Source organism: Drosophila serrata, unplaced genomic scaffold (genome assembly GCF_035046125.1).
Source record: "Drosophila serrata isolate PLE 108 unplaced genomic scaffold, ASM3504612v1 contig_217, whole genome shotgun sequence".
Lineage (NCBI taxonomy): Eukaryota > Metazoa > Arthropoda > Insecta > Diptera > Drosophilidae > Drosophila > Drosophila serrata.
In genome coordinates this window covers 848,200-868,257 of record NW_028257115.1, presented here as the reverse complement: position 1 = coordinate 868,257, position 20,058 = coordinate 848,200, and the positions used below count along the sequence as shown (strand labels likewise).

The following is a 20,058-nucleotide window of genomic DNA, read 5'->3' as shown; positions in this document are numbered from 1 at the left end:
TCGGGTCATCACTACAATCAGGAAGACTGCTCCGTTTCCATATCCTCCGAGAACTGTCATTCCCCTGCCCCCATCAGAATTCTGGAATCCAAAAGTCCTCGCATGAAATGGCCCCCTTTTTTAGAGCCGCGATTCCGTGCGCGTGACACCTGATGTTATTTTACGATTATTGTTTCTGGATTTATGGAACGCAATTGCATTTGCAGCAGGCCAAGAGCAGCAGGTGTTGTTGTTACTACTCCAGTTGTTGATGCTGTGTGGAAATTCACATTTCGCATTTTCACAATTTCACAATTAAAAGTTGCGAGTGTCCTTTTGTAAGCTTTTAGCCACACAAAAGCGGCCAAAAAAGGAATAACCATATTAATTAAAAACCACAAAATCCGATTTGTACTCTATGCCTGGGGCTCAATTAAATTGTTGTGTACAAAATCTTCCTTTGCCGAGTGTCATTATGTGTGTTTACAATATTTTTGGGGGAGATGGAAATGATGGGAGATGATTTATGTGACTTATGGAATTATGATTGTCCTGGAATGACTCAATTTTTAAATCACCAAGTTTTAATTAAATTTATGTATTTAAATTAATTAATTTAGAGGTGATGAAGTGTGATTTTGTGGTAGATAAGAGTAAATGAATAATTGCCTGGAATAATAATATATTTAAGCGGGGTTTTATCAAGATTTATAGAGATATTAATAGAGTTAACAACAAAGATATTTTAGCATAAATACTAAGACCTTTTTATGGGATACTAACTAAATACTTACCTTAATACTTACCTCTGATAAATACCATTAAACCAACCAACCTTTAATAAATCTAGAAAAAAAAACAAGATTTTTTTTTATATATTTTAAAGAAAACATCGTCTCTCGAATCATTGTTTATTTAATATCCATTTTTAATCGCTCTCACAGGGTAACGCTAGTTCCACTAAACAAAACTGAAAGGGATTTGCGGGGCATGAAATCCAATTTAGCATGCCTCACTCGATGTTTTCCGATTTAAATTACATTTTTAAGAACTACATTGTGTGTGTGTGTGTGTAACTACATGAGAGAGTGGTGTTTTGTGTGGTTTTGTTGTGTTTTTGTGTTGTGTGTGTTTGTTTCGTTTATATGCTTTTGTTTTGTGTATCGTTTAGTTATCAGAAATGAATTTGCAAAAATTCACAAGCCGCTGCCAAGATATGACAATAATGTCCTTGTCCAGTGAGATAGAGACTCCAAGTGATAATATCCTGGGACGAGACACATTTAATTGGCGGCTATCGTGCAGACACAGCAACTGGGAAACCAGAACGTGTCCGTGTACAGATTCTGCCCGTTGCCCTGGAGCGCAATTAAGCGTTTTTGCACAAACTTCTGCTCGCATCTCGAGTTGTAGCCGTTGGGCAATTCGCACAGGTTCGAGCAGGTGTTCGAGCTGAAAGAAAGGTAAGAATGCAAACGGAATCGAATCGAATCGAATTTCGAATTTCAGTAAGGTAAAATCAACAATTTGCGGCGAATTTAGTTGTGGGTTGCCAACATAAATAAGGTGCTACGTTTCGCTTCCATCTGTGACTCCAAAATAAAATATATACATATAAAGGAAGGGGAATGGAGCCCAAGATCTTGAGTCGCAGAAGGAGCAGAGTTGAAAGTTTAACGAACTCGTTAAAACGGGAATCGTACGTAATTGATAAGGAGTCGCTGGCCGGGCGGAAGCAAACGGTACAATCACTGCACTGAGAGGAAAGTGTTATTAAAACTAGGGAATTTATGCTTGAACTTGATCAAGGGATTCCTGGTGCTGCTTAACTCAAAATATAAAAAGAAACACTCTTTTTTCTTAGCTTAAAAACCACTCTAAGGTCTGAGTTATCTTTGCTTATTTTTGTTTACTAACTTGGATATGTTCTTTATCCCTTAATATACATTTAAATAATACTACGAGCTTTCTACTTCATTTAAAATTTAATTTTCCCCCTGTGTACTCTCTGCTCCCAGCTGTTCTTCTTGGACCAAAGATTTATGTGCGCCTGCGTAGGTCCTCCATTTGGTTAAACAAATTGCGCCAAGTACAGGACTCAGTCCAACAAGTGGCAGCGACAGGGGAACCAAAGGACAATTAGGGCGATGCGTTTGAAAAACGAAAAGGATCAGGAAACAGTGGAACCAGAAACGGGAACTGAAACACAAACCCCTCCCCATTTTGTGTTTGCTCTTTTTCTGATGAGTGTGGAAAGGTTTTTCGAGTAGCGCACGCATCGTATAAAAATACAAAAAAATTATATATAAAATAAAAAGGGGAAGGACGCTCGAACAGGAGGGGGACAAGGACATGGCATTTAGAGCGCCCTGCTTTGGTATTTTCGCTCTCACATTTTCGGGGTGTGATAATTCGTTTAACCGCAATTATGACACCGAATAAACGGGCCTTAGTTCGACCTGCACTACCCACGTGCCCACAAGAAGGCAAGAAATCCAGGCAGGGGAATTCCCCTAGTCACAAATATACACAACAAAAAAATATATATAATATCGAAGGGGGAAACCTCGTTGTCGTCGTCGTTGAGCGTCCCGCTGCGAATTATTAACGCCGGAATGGGGTTGACGAAACACCTCGATGCTGATTACAAGTGCCGAAAGGCCACCAGGAGGACGACCAGGACGACCAGGGGTGTGTGTATTTCAACCGAAGGTTTCAAAATAATGAGTGGGAATGAAGCTACTTCAAGGACGCGCTCGGTCGCCTGCACAAGTCAAACCAACTGGCTTATCCCCCCTCTCTTCTAATGCTGCCAAATAATTAGAGTTATGATTTATGAAACGTGAAGGATACAGGGGAAAAAAACTAATACAATTGCATTCGAATAAGAGAGGACTAAAAGGGGTGGTGTACTTTAAAGGTAAAAGGTAAATGGATTTTTAGTGGATTTTTAAAAACTTTTAAAAATGTATTATATTGTATTCCTTGCATAAAGTAGTATGTTATTAAAACCTTGTCAGATTAAATTAAATTTCCCCTTCAAGAGAAAGGAATTTCAGGATTTGACATTAAAAAGAATTATCACAGTGGAGGAAGAGCAATTCCTATATATAAATATACTTAAAATATAAATATATTAATCTTGAGGCAAGGATAAACAGTATGGAAGCTGTTCCAGAAATGTATCTACATGTAGGTCTTCTAAAATTAACAAAAAATTTAATATATTATTTTGAACTCGAAAAGAAGAAATTAAATATTCTTTTCCTATAAAAAAAACATTTAAAAACGAAGATAAAAGTACTTCAAAATAATATTTGGACCTTGAAAAAAATTGTATAAAATATTTGTTCCCTAGAAATAAACTTTCTTTTGGCGTTTAATTATAAATTATTCCCTAGTCCTTTAAATGTAATGAAAATATTTACTGCTGAGGCAAAAAACCCGATTTTTTATGCTTTATATTTTAGACTTTCAAATACCTATTATATGAATTATTGAAAATAAAATGAAAATAAAAATATAAGAAAACGTATTTGAATTCTACTTTTAACATCAATTCAGTTTACAAAAGGTTTAAGACCAGACTACAAATTCAGCAAGCAGTTAACTGCTTGAAATCGTTGTGTAAAATGTATATAGAGGATATATTATATATATCCAAGCCTTAAAAAAATATATACAAAAGGAAAGAAATAGAAAATATTAAAGGAATTATAACTCCTCTCTAATTATTTCTCAATAAATAATTCCACCAGATGGTAACAATTCCTCTAAACAAATTATTAAAAAAAGAAAGAATATTTATCGCTCCCTTAATTTTTCTCCCAATTAATCAGCATCCCTTGTTCGCAATAAAAAATGTCTTAATTAATCCAAAGACTTGTGGTAATACGTACGCGCACAGTTCCGCCTTAACCATCTGGCGGGCGGTGTTCTGCTCATTGACCACGAACATCCAGTTGCCGCGACTGTTGAGTGCTGCCTGCGGCGTGATGAACTGCGACGTGGTCTGGCAGAGCGTGGAACGTCCGGGACTCTGGCGCTTGGTGCGCCTCCTCTTCTGCTGGCTATGGGGATTGGGGCCATCCACGCCCACGATATCCAAGAGATCCATATTGAGCGAGACATCGCGCTTGCTTTGCCCGTGCTCCTCCTGACCCTGATCAGGCTCGTCGTACTCCTCCGCCTCCTCCTCCTCCTGCTCGACCACTTCCTCCTCTACTTCCTCATCACCGATGGTTTGCCTCTGCTTCCGACTGAGATCCCTGACCAAACGTTTGAGCCAAAGTGTGGCATTGTAGGGCGTGGATTTGCCGCCTTGATTGAAGTACAAGCCACCGGCGGCAGATGAGGAGGAGGTGCCTCCGGGGATATTGTAGCGACCACCTGGACGATGACCACCGCCGGAGGAGGTATACAGGAGATACCTAAGGGATTAAGGGTTTCATCATTAAAAGTTAAAAATGATATATAAATATTTAATTAATTGTGGCTCACGTTGGTGCCTCCGTCGATGGACTGCTGGCGAATAGAGAATTGCCACCGCCACTTGGTCGATGGGGATTGCCTCCAAATGGCGTCTGATAGCTATAGCCATTAAAGTCCTGGCCATTGGGATCGCGTGGCGGAAATATCGATTTGGGATCATAAAAGACGGGAGTGTCGTGCCACGCCACAGCGGCGAAATCCTCCCAGGTTTCGTCCACCAAGAGAGTGGCTGCCTCATAGCCCCACTTCCGGACAAGGCTCTTGATGAGATACCTTAAAAAAATAATAATAAATAATAAATAATACAAAATAATAAATAATTATAAATAAGTAAATATATTAATAAATAAATAATAAATAATTATAATTATATATATATATATATATATACATAATTTTATAAATATTTATTTAAGTAATTATAAGAATTTAAAACGAAGTAATCAAGCAATTAAACAATTAAGCAATAAGAACTCTCTATCCCTCTCTGTGCATGTGTACAGATAACCCTTTCTCTCCAACTCTCTCTTTGCATGTCCCTCTCCATTTGTCTCTGTGCATCATTAGAACTAACTCTTTCCCTCTAGCCTCTCTCGGGCTCTCGCTCAAACTTTCTCTGTTGTTCTCTCGCTCGGGGAGTATAAATAGAGGCGCTACCCCCTCGCTGGCCTCAGTCTGTGCGTGGCCTTCCCAGTGGTAACATCGATGGTGATAGTGGCAGTGATAGTGACTTGCCCTTCGACATCACCCGGCCAATGGGATGTATCTGGGTAAACAGGAAGAAGAAGAACTACGATGATACGATGACAGGCCTAATTGAAGCAATGACGAAGAAGAAGAACCGAGTGGCCTCTACTGGGGTAAGTCTTAACCATGACAATTATATTTTATAGATACTCAATATATTAGGAATTAGGCCTAGGGTTATAATCAGCTGTGCTAGTTACGCAGTTTGTGTCCAACTAATTACCTTATTACCTCGAACCCTATTACTTAAATTTAATTACCCTGAGTTAAGCTACATATTTATACCAATTCAGAGTTAAGAATTTTAGTCAGAAGCTTTAAACTAATCGAAGGAGTCATTTCCGACCCTATAAACTATATATATTCTTGATCAGCATCATCGGCTGAATCGATCTAGTCATGTCCGGTAAAAAAATAAAATTTTCAAAAATGTTCAAAATTAAAAAATATAGGGGCTACATCATTGAAATTTGCAAAAATTTGCAAAAAATTGAATTTTTTAATTTGTTAAATTTAGTATGCAGATTTGTTAATCTAATAAAAACTAGCACAGAACAGCTTTATGAATTGAATTTAATGAATTTTTGGCAGAGTTATGATATGTCAAAAACTTAGATTTACCTACAAATTATCAAATATAAATATACCAAAATAGGTATAGCTAAGATCGCTTCCTTTCTTGTTATTAATTTATATTAATAAGATTATGAAAAGAAAGAAAAGGTAAAAGTAATTCCCATTTGTTTTCTGAATTATTATTACACCAGTGCGTATACGTAATTTTTTGGTACTCTGCTTTAAATACCTGTACTACTATATTTACAGCTTTTATATTCACAGATTAGAATTTTCCTCTACATTTAATGATCATTTCTATAACAGCTACATGATTTAATCATCCGATTTGCATTAAATTAAAAATTAAAAATTCTGAAGTAATATAAAATGCCTGCATCATTGAATAAAAGAAAATATTTTGAAAAACAGCGAACTGCAAAAAACAAATTTTGCAAATAATCAAATGAATATTCATGGCAAAGCAATAAAAATATATCTTAAATGGTAATCGAAGAACTAATAATCAAATGGATATTCATTAAAACACAATGGAGATCACAATAAATGTTTATTGCCTGGCATTAATATTTATTTAATCAAAATAGAATGACATTTGTTATATTTATTAGATTTATCTGTATAGTTTTATTTATGTTGGTGTTTATAAAAATATTTTAATAAAATGTTTTGAAATCATTTGTTTTGGGTAAATAAACAATGGAAAGTATTATTAAATAATATATAAAATATATTATATAAAATCTTTCTTGCTGATCCTAAGTATCTTGTATCTCCCTTAGCTTGTATCTTTTAATCACGACCTGATTTTCTCTGCTCATCTTTTCTGCGTACAAGAAGAAAACAATGCGTGATGCAAGAGATGATGATTAACAATCTGGGAAAGCGAATATCATGCACTTGTCTGCTCATCATCCGACTTATGCAAGTCACACACAGAGTGACTGAGTGGCTGACTGACAAGTGCCTGGATATCGCCGTCATGGAAATGGTAATTGCGGTGTTGCTCAAGCCAAATCAAATATGAGTATCATAATTAATATGCGGCTTCGGGGCAGGCCAGAAAAATTGAAGCCTCCGAATTGGTAGGTGCAGACATCGTAAATAATAAATTGGCAGTGCCGCCGAAATTATATTGTTTCGCTTATCAACGCGTATCGCATGCCCGTCACGTGCCGCCGTGAAAAACACAGTCAGTGAAAAGAAAAGGTGAGGGTTACGAGGAGAGGAGGGCACACCTATGGTTAAAACCAGCTTTGGGCTTTCCCATATGATATCTTATTTTTTTTTTAAAGAGAATTATGCAACGCACAGAAATTCCAATGCAAGCCTTGTAATAAAAATGCCTATTTAATTGCCTCGACGGCGCCGAGGGCTTATCACAAGCCCATTCGCATTACCATTACCGCACTAACGCACATTTTATTTAAATATAAAACGAAAAATTGATCGAAGAAATTCTCTAAAAATAGCAGACACGATAAAAACATGGCTAACCAGTCCAGCGAAGGCGGATGGTTGATAAACAAACAAACAAAACAACAAATTCGAGTGCCATCTTTGGGAGCACGTAAGACAAGAAAGATGCAGTTTTTTGGGACTCACTTTGGGGAAGATTGAATGCTCTTTTATCAAGAAAATTTAAGTATATTTTTTTTAATACAATATATAAAATAAAATTTATATAAATATTTTAAAAGCAGTGAAGTTTATTTTGTTAATTAAGAAATTGGGTATAAGGTATAAAGGGTCTTATCGTATCTGTTTGTTTTGCGAAGGCTAAAAGTTAAGCTGATTGTTTTTAAATTATTTATTAAAATTGTAAATCCATATTTTTGTTAATTTAAGAGGAATATTGCTAATTTTTGTACAGAAAGTTTCGATATAATTTCTTGAGTAACATTTATTTTATCTTCTATACATATATTCAATTTTAATAAAGAATATTCTGATACAACTCAATTAAAATGCTGATAATGCAAATGACTAAGTCTTTATTATACCTTTATTAATTTCTCTTTATTGTTGTAATTATTTTGCCTTTATTAATTTTTTTTTCATGGTTTAATTAATGATTCATTAAACAAACCGCATTTAGCAGAGCTCAGGGCTTTATCATAACCTGGCAATCATAACAATTTCTGTTTGGGTACAATAAAAGTGGAATTGGTTATACTTCTAAATTATATATTATTAATTAAGACATTTTTTTAATGTAGGGAAATATTTTATTAAAATTATTTATTTTAAAGATTTATACTTTTTTTTATTTTGAAAGAGGCAAACATTTGACGTAATTTAAATGTTTAATATATTCGTAAGATACATTATTTTAAAATTGCTTTCCAAATAATATTTTCCCAGCTCGTTTTGGCTAATTTCTTAATTAAAGAACTGCTTTAAGGCACTTGTTTTTGGTATTTACCTAATTAATACAATATGCATAATAAACTCATGTACAAATATTTGTGAATATCCGCAATACCCTAGCTCACGCGCCAAGTGCCGGTCTGGGCAACTTATGATGCCCCGAAGACACGATTATTCATTGGAGGCATTCATAAATATTCGAGAAGCACGCGGTCAGTCGTCTTTGGATTTCTGAATTTTCGTATCTCTAGCTAAAGTTTTTATATTTTTGGTAGTGGTAGTAGTAGTGAAGCCGGAGCCAAACACAAAGTGTCTTGAACTGTCAATTCAAGTTTATTGGGTCAAGGAATTCCCCCAGCTGGCTGAGAGTCGAGTGGCGAGAGCCGAGCATCGAGTATCTCAGTATCTTAGTATCTGAGTATCTGAGTATCTGAGTATCTCTGAGTTGCTCGAAGCATCTGCAGAGTCGAGTATCGTCGCGGAAGCAACCACAATAGACACTCACGCTATGCTAATGGGAACAAGTTTCGATTTCGATAGCGAATTCAGATTGAAGTTGAAATTGTCTCGTGGCCGTAACAAACATTTGTTTGAAATGCAGTCGAAGTCGAATGAAGTGGAAATTGATTGGACGGACGATGTATGATTTTGCAGTGAACTTGGACAGACATCGCCTAATAATGATGTTGTATTTTAGTTAGATTATCTCTGAAACCTGCAGTTATCTGGTCTTCATTAAATTTGATCATTTATAAATTGTATTTATGGTATTTGGGCAACTCAAAGGTCTTTTAAAATGTGATAATGTCAAGTGAAACTTGACACTCCCATTAGTTGTTTGAAATTCATCCAAAAAAAACCCTAGAAAATGAAGACAAACTACTCTGGTTTCTCTAGAGATTTCTGTGAAACTCTTGGTCTTCTATAGGATCTCCTTGGTTATATAATGTATGTATATATCCTACTTACGTGGGATAATTATCGGCATGTTCGCAATACGTTTTTCCTGGCCGAGCACAGGTTGGAGTTTGGCCTGGGGGCGCCGGTAGAAATTGGCAAGGCGGCGCTCCATAAAGGCCGCATGGCGGTGGCGAGCTGTGGGCTGCTACTGTATAAGCTAATATCTGGAGAATGTTATTCAAATTAAAATAAAATATAAATGCTAATGAATTAATAATTAAAAGTACTTACCACATAGGTAAGGAGAACGCGGTTACAACTAAAAGCGGGCGACCATTTAATACTCTTTGTCATTGTCAATTCATTCGCCGTCGATTTGCATTTGCATTCGACTCGATTGCGATTCAGCAAATGTCTTTAATCTGAAATCAAAGAAAAACTGTCATGAATAACACTTATTATTGAGGCTAAAAATTAAGAATACACATTTCTTTAATAAATAAAATTAATAAAATAAGCTTTTTTTGTCAGATCGTTCCCAAGACAGCTATAGGATATAGTCCTCCGATTTTCATAGAACTAATACCATAATTCTATAATAATAAACCTCAAATTAGCTTAAAATAACTTGATAAATATGAAATTGATTATATTTGTTCTATAAATCGTCCGATTGTTCCTATTTGGGCATATATATATAAGTATAAATATAGTCCACCGATTTGCCATGCTCCGACTTATATACTAGTGAAATTATATAAAAGAATTACTCCATAGTTTCAGTCAAATAGCTTAAACTTGTTCCAAAACAAATCTCGCACATCAGTGCATATGATTCCCAACTAGTTCTAACATCCCCGGAACGAAGTGACTTCTGCCAGGCAGGTCTCGGATATGTGTTGTGTTACAAAAGTTGCAAGTCATTGTTTATTAGTGTTCAAAGTTAGTAACGTATCATAGATACTTATTGTTCAGAGTTACTTACTACTTATAGTTACTACTCATAGTTAATTACTGATCTTAGATACTTAGTGTTCAGAGTTACTCACTGCTCATAGCTAATTACTGATCATAGTTAACTACTGATCAGAGTTCTATAAGTCATCCGATTGTTCCTATGTCGGCTATATATATGTATATATTTAGTCATCCGATTCGGCATGCTCCGACTTATATATCAGTAAAATTATATATAAGATTAACTGCATAGTTTCATTCAAATAGCTTGCACTTTGTGCCAAAACAGATCTCGCACATCTGCACATATGATTCCCAACTAGTTCTAACCACCCCGGAACGAAGTGACTCCTGCCAGGCAGCTCTCGGATACGTGTTGTGTTACAAAAGTTGCAAGTCATTGTTTATAAATTTGATGCCAATTTGACTTGGTCTTATTAGGAACTATTTTAAATTATTTCGTTGATTATTTAAATTAGATCAATTAAAATAATAATAGTTGAAATAAACCACCAAAAGAACTTACAAAAACATATTATTAACTAATAACTCCTATTTATTTAAATATTAATTCTCTTTCGTAATTAAGGAAGTCTGTTAGTTATTAGCTAACTTCAGGTTAGTTTAATATTGCATAAATACTTTGAATAACCCCCAAGTACTAATCAACTAGACTAGTGTCATTTTAGGCAAAAGACGTAAAAACAAATAGCAAGTGCTTAACACTTTTCACACCATTTCCACAGAGAGGGACCTCAGAAAAACAGACAAACTAATTTTCTTGTTGGCTTTTCCGCGCACAGGAAATGTCCCAAGTGTTTGTTCGCCTGTTTTGTTTTTTTCTTTTTCGACCCAAAACACGACATGGAGTTCACTTGAGCTTATTGTTAAGACAAACAATCGGTAAGTAAAACAATAACATAAACACCAACCAACACACAACACCGACAGACAATACACAAATGCAAACACAACACCGAAAACAACTCGAACAACTCCCCGTAAATGGCGAAAATAAATTGCCAAAAGTGAAAGTGACGAACAGCAGCAAGACAACGACAACGAGATTAAGTATACGTATATTAAGTATACGTAGATTAAGTATACGCCACCGCAGATAATGGACTGGTCACGCCCACAGCCACTGCCGGGGGCGTTCTCAATTGGCAACCCGAGTTAACTGTCGGCTAATGGCAATATTTATAAACTCTAATGATTTATTAGCGTTCCTAACCCGGCTATCAGCGGCCGGAAATCAGAGGCAAAAAAGTGGAACTTTCCCAGTGAATTTTAAACGGATTTTTTGATTTTATTAAAATGTAAAGTACCTAAAAAATAATTTATAAATATACAAAAAGGTCGTCTATCTCTGTATTAATTAAATTAATTAAGCTAATCATTCACTATATTATATATCATTCAATAATCTCAGCACTATTTTTATGGGATAATTATTTAGGATAACTTTATATTATTAAACATTTCTATCACGGTTTTAAGGTGCAGAAAATAAATTGTGAAAATTTGTGGCTAAACAAAAAACACAACAAATTAGAAGCAATTAAAGTAAAACCTTCCTCTCATTTTTATTAACTCTAATGATTTATTAGCACCTCTTGCTTGTCTTTAAAGTAGAGCAATCAACCAATGAGCATTTATTATGAATAAAATGGGGCAAATTATTAACATTAGTTTACGGCAGATCTAAAAAAACTAAAAGATTTAACTTAAGGTTTTAAATGGAATTTAAGACCAATACTATAATTATTTTGAAATATTAAATGATATTGCCATCAAGCAAATACAAATACATTATTAATAATGAAATTGATATCCTTAATAATGCATTATAGTAAATTCGCACTATTATTTAAAGAATTTTAGGCTTCAATAAAGTGTTAAACAATATTATAAGGTACTGTTAGAGGAAAAAAATCCCAAATATATATATTATAATGCTCAATTGTGTTAATGTTGTGCTGCTACAAGTGATCAAATCAAACGCTGTCACACTCTCGATGGTAATAACCGGATTTCGTGTCAAGCTTTTGCTTTAGTTTCATTATAAAAATGTATAACACAATTATTTATAGAACACAGACCAACGGCAACAACAATTCAACAATTAATAGCATGCCATTGAAGGCCAGTAAAAAACCAGCAAGTTGTTAAAAGAATTCTTAAGAATTTTTGCTCATAGAAAAAATAAAATAAACACCTGCCACGAGCGGCGATAGGATTTCCGGGATCACAGGCTCTTTTGGCCAGTTTCAAGCAACGCAAATCAGTCAACAATCCACCGCCAATGACAAAGTGTCTGGGTAAAGTACACAGAGAACAATTAAGGAGCTTAGCTTCAAGATAAAAATTAAAATGATTGAAAAGCATGCGCAGGTAAATGAACTATTGTGGTGATTATATTGATTAAATAAGGAGAATGTTATTTTTAGAAAATAAATAAAATAGCTTAATAAAATGCGAAACTGTCTGGACTAAATTTATAACATTCGGGATTTAATTTATAAGTTGCATTTCTTCTTTAAATTTAGGAAAACAAAGCTTTAGGAAGAAAATAATGATAAATAAACTATTGAAAAAATATATAATATCTAGGTATAATGCCGAGTAACAAAAGAATATATTCACAATGTTAATTCTAAGGAAGAAAACTATGGAAATTATTCAATTTGGACGCAACCTAAAAGGTGTAAATATAAATATGTGAATATTAGTGAATATGTACATATTTCCTTTTTCTTCTCAGTGCCTGAAACATGGCTATTGTGTGTTTGGCTTTTGGCGATGGATGCTAATGGAGTCTTGCACATTGGCTACACCCACGTATTAATGGTATTTCCCCGATGGTGCCAATGTTGCGCCAGGCGCGATCACCTCATAAATCATAAAATGTGGCCGAAAAAAGAAGTTGGTAAAGTCGGAGACAGGCCAAAAGTCTTAGCAATCTTTTTAGTGCGAGTGTGTTTTATGGTGTGTTTTGGGCCATTTGCACATCATTAGGCCGTTCGGGCCAAAAAAGTTAATGAAATTGTTAAAGATCTTGGTTTTGGGCCAACGGCTAATCCATTGGCCGCGGCATCATTTTGGCCGGGTCTCTCTTTATTTTTATTTTTTTGGGGCCCCCAAATTGAGTGCTCAAAATCACCGGGCCCTATTCAATTTATTTGAATGATTTGGCCACAGAAAAAAGTCATCTAGCTATATTTAATTGATTATTTGTATGCGTCGTCTGAGTAATGATCGATTGTCAGATCTTTATCTTTGTCTCAGACATTCTTCTCAATTATTCACGAGATTCGAAATTTTTTGTTCAAAGAGAGATGAGTTTACAAATCGTTTGTCTAATTGAAATACTTGTAGAAAATAAAAAGCTGAACTTGAAATGCGGCTAATTAATTATGATGCTAATTAAAATGTTTAATGCTGATTAATAAAAATAATAATAAAATGTCATAAGAATTTCATGCCTTGGGAATTTCTCTCTAATGTTCCTAAATTTTATATTTAAACTCTATTTTTGTTACCAATTATTAAACAAAAGACAAAGGCTTTATAAAAATGTATTAAAATAAAAGTACAATTTAGTTTCATTTAAACTTTGTTGAAATATTAAAACTGAATCACTCTTAAGACCTTTTCATAATGATTTCCTCTTTGTTTATATTGGAATTTAGCCTGATAACAATCCAAAGTATCTCAGTGTGATATCAATTTTAGTCAGGGAATAAAACAATAGATGCCAAATGGCTAATACGGCTTCATTATAATTTTTTAAACATATATTTAATGCCTGCTGAGTTTAGCTGAGAAATTAAGCACGACTTTTCAAGGCCACTACCCATTTTTTATATGCATTTTGTTTTTATTTTGTACCCAAAAGTGTTGTCTGCATTTTCGTGGATTTTGTTTTGTGAGCGCCTTGATTTCATTTATCTTGGTTTATTTCCTAACATTTTGGTTACAGAAAACATACATACTTGAAGGTAGTATATATATCGATAGATAAAATGTTATAATAAATCAGACCTGAGATGTGACTCTGCAACTGCTGCGCTGACAGATTAATTAAATTTATTAATTTATGGCAGAGTAGCGAGAGTAGATTAAATTATTCGCTTTATTAATTACTCACCAGCTTTTGTGTTTTGTTGCCTGGCTTTTGTTTTACCTGGCTTTTGGCTCACCATTAACTGAACTTTTTGTCACTGCACTTGTTTGCCTTTTATTTTTGTTGTATAATTTTGTATATTTATTTTGCTGAATTATTTTCTCTTTTCCTGTGTGTGTGTGTGTGTGTGTATTTATTTTGCCTCACACACAACTCACTTGAAAATTCTACTAATTAAAAAACTTAACACGTTCCACAGAGCGTCGCGGTGTATACAATTTCGGTTTTCGGTTTTCGGTTTTGATTTTCGACTTCTTTTTTTTTGGTTTGTAATTTTTGTTTCTTTGTTCCGTTTCTCGCGTTAGCCAATGCTCACGGCAGCAGCTCGTAGCCAACTGAGCAGCGGTCTAAGCCAGGCTAGCCGAGCCGAGCTCTGGGCCCAGAAGTGAGAGCTCTGCGAGCGTGTGTGCTTAAAACAAAATCCAAAATCGAAGCAAAGAGTAATGCCGGCTGAGGGCTAATCTCTCAATTTAAACCCCGCTCAACTTTGAACTTTGTCTAGTGTGATTCATATATAGCATAATATCGGATCTGATCGGTTTTGCGCATTTTTTTCCCCCTATTTGGTTTGTGGCCCGAATCAAGACCGGAAGTCGAATGCTATGGGGCAGACAATGAGCCGGGTTTTATTTATTGACAACCTTTATTGTTTGTTTTACATTGTCGCCAATATGCGAAACTGCAATAAAGTGAATTTATTTAAATTGTTAATTTTGCCCATGCGGGTTTTTCTTTTTTTTTTGCCCATAGATACGATTCATTGTTTGGGGCTCATGATTTTGGATTTTTATGGCCAATGAAGGTCATTTAACAGCTTTTATCTGTCTCAGATTTTGTTGTATTTTTGTGACGGCTGCCGTTGCTTTTTTTGGCCCAGACATTGGCAAGCAAAAATAAAAAAAAATATCTTTTAATGGCCAAGACCACGCACAATTGTAGGAGTTACCTTTCAGCCTTTGCTGGCCATCTTTTGTCTCTGCTCGGAAGGCATTTAAATCAATTTATGTGCGTTTGCCAAAGCTGAAGAAAAAATGTAATATTTAAGCAAGAGGTAGATTTGTTTAGTAATTGATTAATTTGATAAGGTTTAAGATAAGTAAAGGTGTGAAATAAATATTTCAATAAGGACTTAGGTGTATTATATTTATTGGGAAATAAATAATGAATTTAATGACATAAGTGGGAATCTTTGCCTATAAGCAAAATAAAATACTATTATATCCACATATATTTATAAATATAAATACTACAAATATTACATCAAATATTTTAATTTCCCAAGTTTCCGGAAGACGAAGTATAATATTAATAAAATAAATTAATAAAGTTAAGTCTGCGAAAGTGCTAAGTTTTATATGTATTACCTTTGTTTACCTTCTATTCCTACAGCTTTGTAGATAATTAAGATATTTTATCAATTAAAAACTTTGCCATAAAATTATACCCGTTTTCTTCTGCCATATATAAAGGGTATCTCTCTAGTCTATATCAAAAATCTCAATCATTATTTATGTTCACAGGTGATTGCCAATAGGCAATGTCCCATAAAGCAAGAGCTTTGCACTCTCAAATCTTTCGAGGCGTTTATTTTTTTGGAATTTTATTCGTCGCCTTTGCTGTTGCTGGTTGGTTTTTTCGTTTAATTTTGGTTTTTTGTCAGTATTTGTTTTTGTTTGTTGGCCTTTTTGGATTATTTTTTTTTGCACAACTTTCACAAATACGACCTAGACCGCGAGACGGCCAGGAAAGTACGGGAAAACCCTTGGCCGAAATCACGCATTGGGAAGGGGAGCTCTTATCGAAAATGGTTTTTAATGCGTTTTTAAGTCAAATTAGTGACTTCATCAGTCGAACAGGCTCGTCGGAGATTCGCTGCGCCGCGACTCGAGATTCACTTAAGCCGCTCATTAATCAAAACCTAAAACTCCCAAGGTGCCCCAGGTTTAGTTTATTTTTTGTTTTCTTCTTCTCTCTTTAAAACTAAAATCGAAACGCACACTCCCGACTTCCGGGCCATTTTAGGGCCTAAGCTGGGCTCTGCAATTGCGAAAGGTTTAATTAGAGGCTGGGCTTTTTTTCGGCCTTGTTGGATTGGCCAATGAAGACGAAACCGAAGACTAAAGATCGGAAAGAAAACCATCAAAGTCTCCGTTACCCTGGGGCCAATTGATGCCTTTTAACCGGTGTAATTTGGTAGTGCGTTTGTCCCATTAAAACGTCATATATCATTGTCATTGGTGCATGTTTTGGCATACTTTTGGGCTTAGCTGAAGAAAGTGTTTTACATGAAAAGTATTGAATAATATATTGTAAGCGAATCTATATATTTTTTTTACTTGTAATGGTTATTTAAATTTAATCTCAAAAAAAAAAAAAAAAAAATCACATGAACAACAAGAAAGAATCTGATTTCGGAAAGCAAAATTGCAATTTCCCTTGGAGCTTGAAATTGAATTATAGGATCGTTTATGAAAACTAACATAAATAAGTTTTAAATAGTCGCTTGACTTTAAACCATTTTAATCTTTATTTTTATGAGACAAATTCTTCGATTAATGAAATCCTAAAATACTCATAACTAAGCCAAACAAGCGTTAAATTCAATTCAGAAAGCTTTTATGTGCTAGTTTTTATTAGCTTAACAAATCTGCATACTAAATTAAACAAATTTAAAATTTACATTTTTAGACAATTTTTGCATGATGTAGCCCCTTATCTTTTTTTAAAATTTTGGAAAAATTTTGAAAAAAAATATTTTTTGCCCGTAGTAATCTAGATCGACGCTGATTTTTATGCTGATAAAGAATATATATGGTTTATAGTGTAGGAAATGACTCTTACACATTGTTTTGAGCTTCTGACTTAAGTTAGAATACCCTGCATGGGTATGCTAATTTTAACTAGAAACAAGAAATTTTACTAATATGAAAATATAAATTTAAATCCGACCGATCCCAGTGTCATAAGTGTCAGCTTTCGTCAGCCAGCGATCTAAGATCACAACCACTTCAACAGCCTTATTCATATTAAGTTTATAAAATAACTATAACTTTTTCGTTTTTCAATATATTCTTTTCTACTTTGAGATATAGCCATTATGTATTGTTTTAAAATTGTAGGTCTAATTTTATGCCAATCGACTATAGCTGCCATAAAGATTATTTTCATAAACAAAACAGTTTCTTAAAACAAAATAGAATGTACCTAAGAAAGCCAAACACATAATTTAAAACTCATAAAATTTATTTAGAAAAATCCCTCCAAATACCAAATTTAAAACCTCTCTTTGATTCACAAGCCCCGAAATCTTTTAGCAGTTAATAAAAAAAGTATGCTGAATTATGTTTTCATATTTTTCCCAAACTCTCGCCTTTCGTTTTGCCAACAACTATGTATAAAAGATCTGAAAACAATTCGTGCCGGGTGTTCTTTATGATTGTTTAGCCATAACAACGGCAGCGGCCTCCCCCTGTCACTTAGGGCATAATTTATATTCATGACTGGTCAAGGCGGTGGTGGTCAGTGAAATCCAGACTATGGGAAGCAGACCAAGTAGGACAGGGAGATATCCTTTAGCAGACGTCGTCCTTCGCCAAAATACCATACAAAAGAATCCATATGCTTTTCATAAACTGTTGTCCCGTTCTCCACAACCAAATGGCCATAAATAATGAGGATTTAATAAGTTTGAATGGGTGTTAAACTAAACATTTTTTAAATTCAAAGGGTCCATAAAAAAGGGGGCTGTTGGGGGGGGGGGGGGTATTCAAGAATGGTTTAAGGAAACTGTTGGATAACGAATCTAAGGCTGATTTCATCGTTCGATTTTTAAAGTCTGGTTTGCACAGAAAGTTATAGTTTTAACTGATTTTTTGTTATTGCAAAAAATAAGCCTTTATTATTATTATTATTTTAATTTATCTATATTCTTTTAGAGTATTTACATATCATTCAGAAGTGTAAAACACATCGATATCATATTTAAACCCGATTCGCCATTTAAATCATAATAAATATTAATTACAATATTACAAAATGTCTTTATAAATATTGTATTTTTATATTTCAATATTTTCTTTTACATGCCATCCCTCTTGGCGTATGCGCAATATTCTGGCCCTCAGCCCCTGCTTCCGTTTTGCCGAGGTGTTGAATTTGGCCATCAGCTGTTGGACTTATTCACCACACCACTCTCTCTCTCTCTCTCTCTCGGCTGTGGGGAGAGCCCATTTAGCAGCCTTCGGCTTGCTTCGGTTTTTGTTGAAACCTATAAATACAAGTGCAGGCAAGCCATTTGAAACAAATTTTTATTTATTCCAAATTTAAACATCACGGCCGGTACGCTACAGAACGATCCTTTCTATCTATTCATTTCGTGGCGTGAGTTTTGAACAGTTTAGTGTGGGAAATATTAAAGAATGTTAGAAAGAAAAGGAAATAAAATTCAAATTAAATTCTCAGAAATCAGAAATTGTTATATCTCAATATGTACTTGACAATATCATTAAAATAGTTTCAAGACAAATTAGACGAGAAAAACGCTAAATTGTCATCTCTGACCGCCTGCCAGCTGAGCTGCAACGTATGGTGGGTGCCGTGAGATCTCGTGTGTGGCACATGGCGTATACTTGATGCTCGTTTCGCGGTTCGTTTTGACTCGTTTCACTCGCCATTCAGTTGGTCATTTAGTCACTGAGTCAATTGGTTAGTCGGTCAGTCAGTCAGTCATCATCAACAGCAACTCCTTGAGAAAGTCGTGTGAAAAGTGCCAAAAAAATTACTAATATAAATGTGTGCGCGAAAAAATCGTGAGAAAATGCCGAAAAAGAATACAAAGAAAATCAAATAAAAACCAATGAGGAAAAATTAAAATTTCTAAAATAAATCAAGTGTGACAAGAGGAGAGATTTCGTTCGAGGAGAAAGCTGGCTAAAAGCGAATGCCAAAACGTATAATAATCTCGAAAGTCGAAAAAAAAATTCTAGTGACGCGCGTTCAAAAGTGCAGAAAATGTGTGGCCATCGCAGTCAATCAATTGATTTTTCTTCAGTGGCAAAGTTTGCTAGAAGTGTGGACCCCACTTGTCCTCACTACTTGTTTCGTTTGCTTTCCTTTTTCTTTTATTTTTTGTTGTTGTTGTATTTTGGGGAATCCCAAATGGAGCGTAGGACATTAATAATGCTGTCGCAGCATTTCAAACGATTTGTATCGGGAAAAACTAAGATAAACACTGGCCGGGTAGAAACAAATTGCCAAAAACGGAAGCCCAAGGAAGCCCAGAGAGATCACAGCCCCGAAACGAAGCCCCCGAAAAACAGGGTCACCCAGCATATTATGATTGACAATGGCTTAGAGCAAAGGGGGTTGGAAAATCCACGGCGGGGGTTGCTATTTAGTTCGAATGGCGTCAGGCGGGAAAAGTCGGGAAAACGCGTCGGCAAAGGCCAGACAACAGACGCGGCGTCGCAATAATCATAAAAGCAATAACAACACCGCCGCCCAAGAAATCATAAATTCATGTGTCAGCGATTGGGCTTCTTTCTTTCTTTCTTTATTTCTCCCAAAAAGGGGGATTTTATACGCGCGCGTGCCGTTCCAAGGGTACGATTGGATATTCATCCTTGATTATTCATTCAGCAGCCTTAATTAGCCAAGTAGTTGTTGCAGTTGCCTGAATAATTTGTTTACCAGCTTGGCCAATTAGTGCCCAGAAAATACCCGAAAAAAATATATGAGAAATACCTATAAACAAGAGACAGGTGCCGCCACTCACAAAAACAAACGCACACTGTCACGTTTTACACTTGACTAAGGTCAAAAGTTGTCTCTCCAAAAACAGATAGTCGTCCCCG

The 20,058-nt window shown here is 35.1% G+C and overlaps 2 protein-coding genes across 3 annotated transcripts in view; one reads left to right on the top strand and one right to left on the bottom strand.

Moving 5' to 3' along the window:
* Window positions 1-876: 876 nt before the first annotated feature.
* Window positions 877-14,608, bottom strand: spz5 (spatzle 5 Toll-1 receptor). The gene is made up of 6 exons (XM_020954119.2): window positions 14,171-14,608; window positions 9,355-9,485; window positions 9,133-9,287; window positions 4,480-4,743; window positions 3,879-4,409; window positions 877-1,431 (listed from the first exon to the last, which is right to left on the bottom strand). Exons 2-6 carry the CDS (start codon window positions 9,415-9,417, stop codon window positions 1,263-1,265), a joined length of 1,182 nt encoding a protein of 393 aa, XP_020809778.2. The 5' UTR covers window positions 9,418-9,485; window positions 14,171-14,608; the 3' UTR covers window positions 877-1,262.
* A 3,940-nt stretch (window positions 14,609-18,548) lies between these two features.
* The window catches only part of Shab (potassium voltage-gated channel shaker cognate b), a 95,645-nt gene continuing 94,135 nt past the window's right edge, over window positions 18,549-20,058 (top strand). Inside the window, exon 1 of one of the 2 annotated variants that reach the window (XM_086829522.1) lies at window positions 18,549-18,910. The gene's annotated coding sequence lies outside the window, so the exon portion shown is untranslated. Of the gene's footprint in view, window positions 18,919-20,058 lie in introns of both variants that reach the window. The other variant, XM_086829515.1, reaches the window with a different exon arrangement.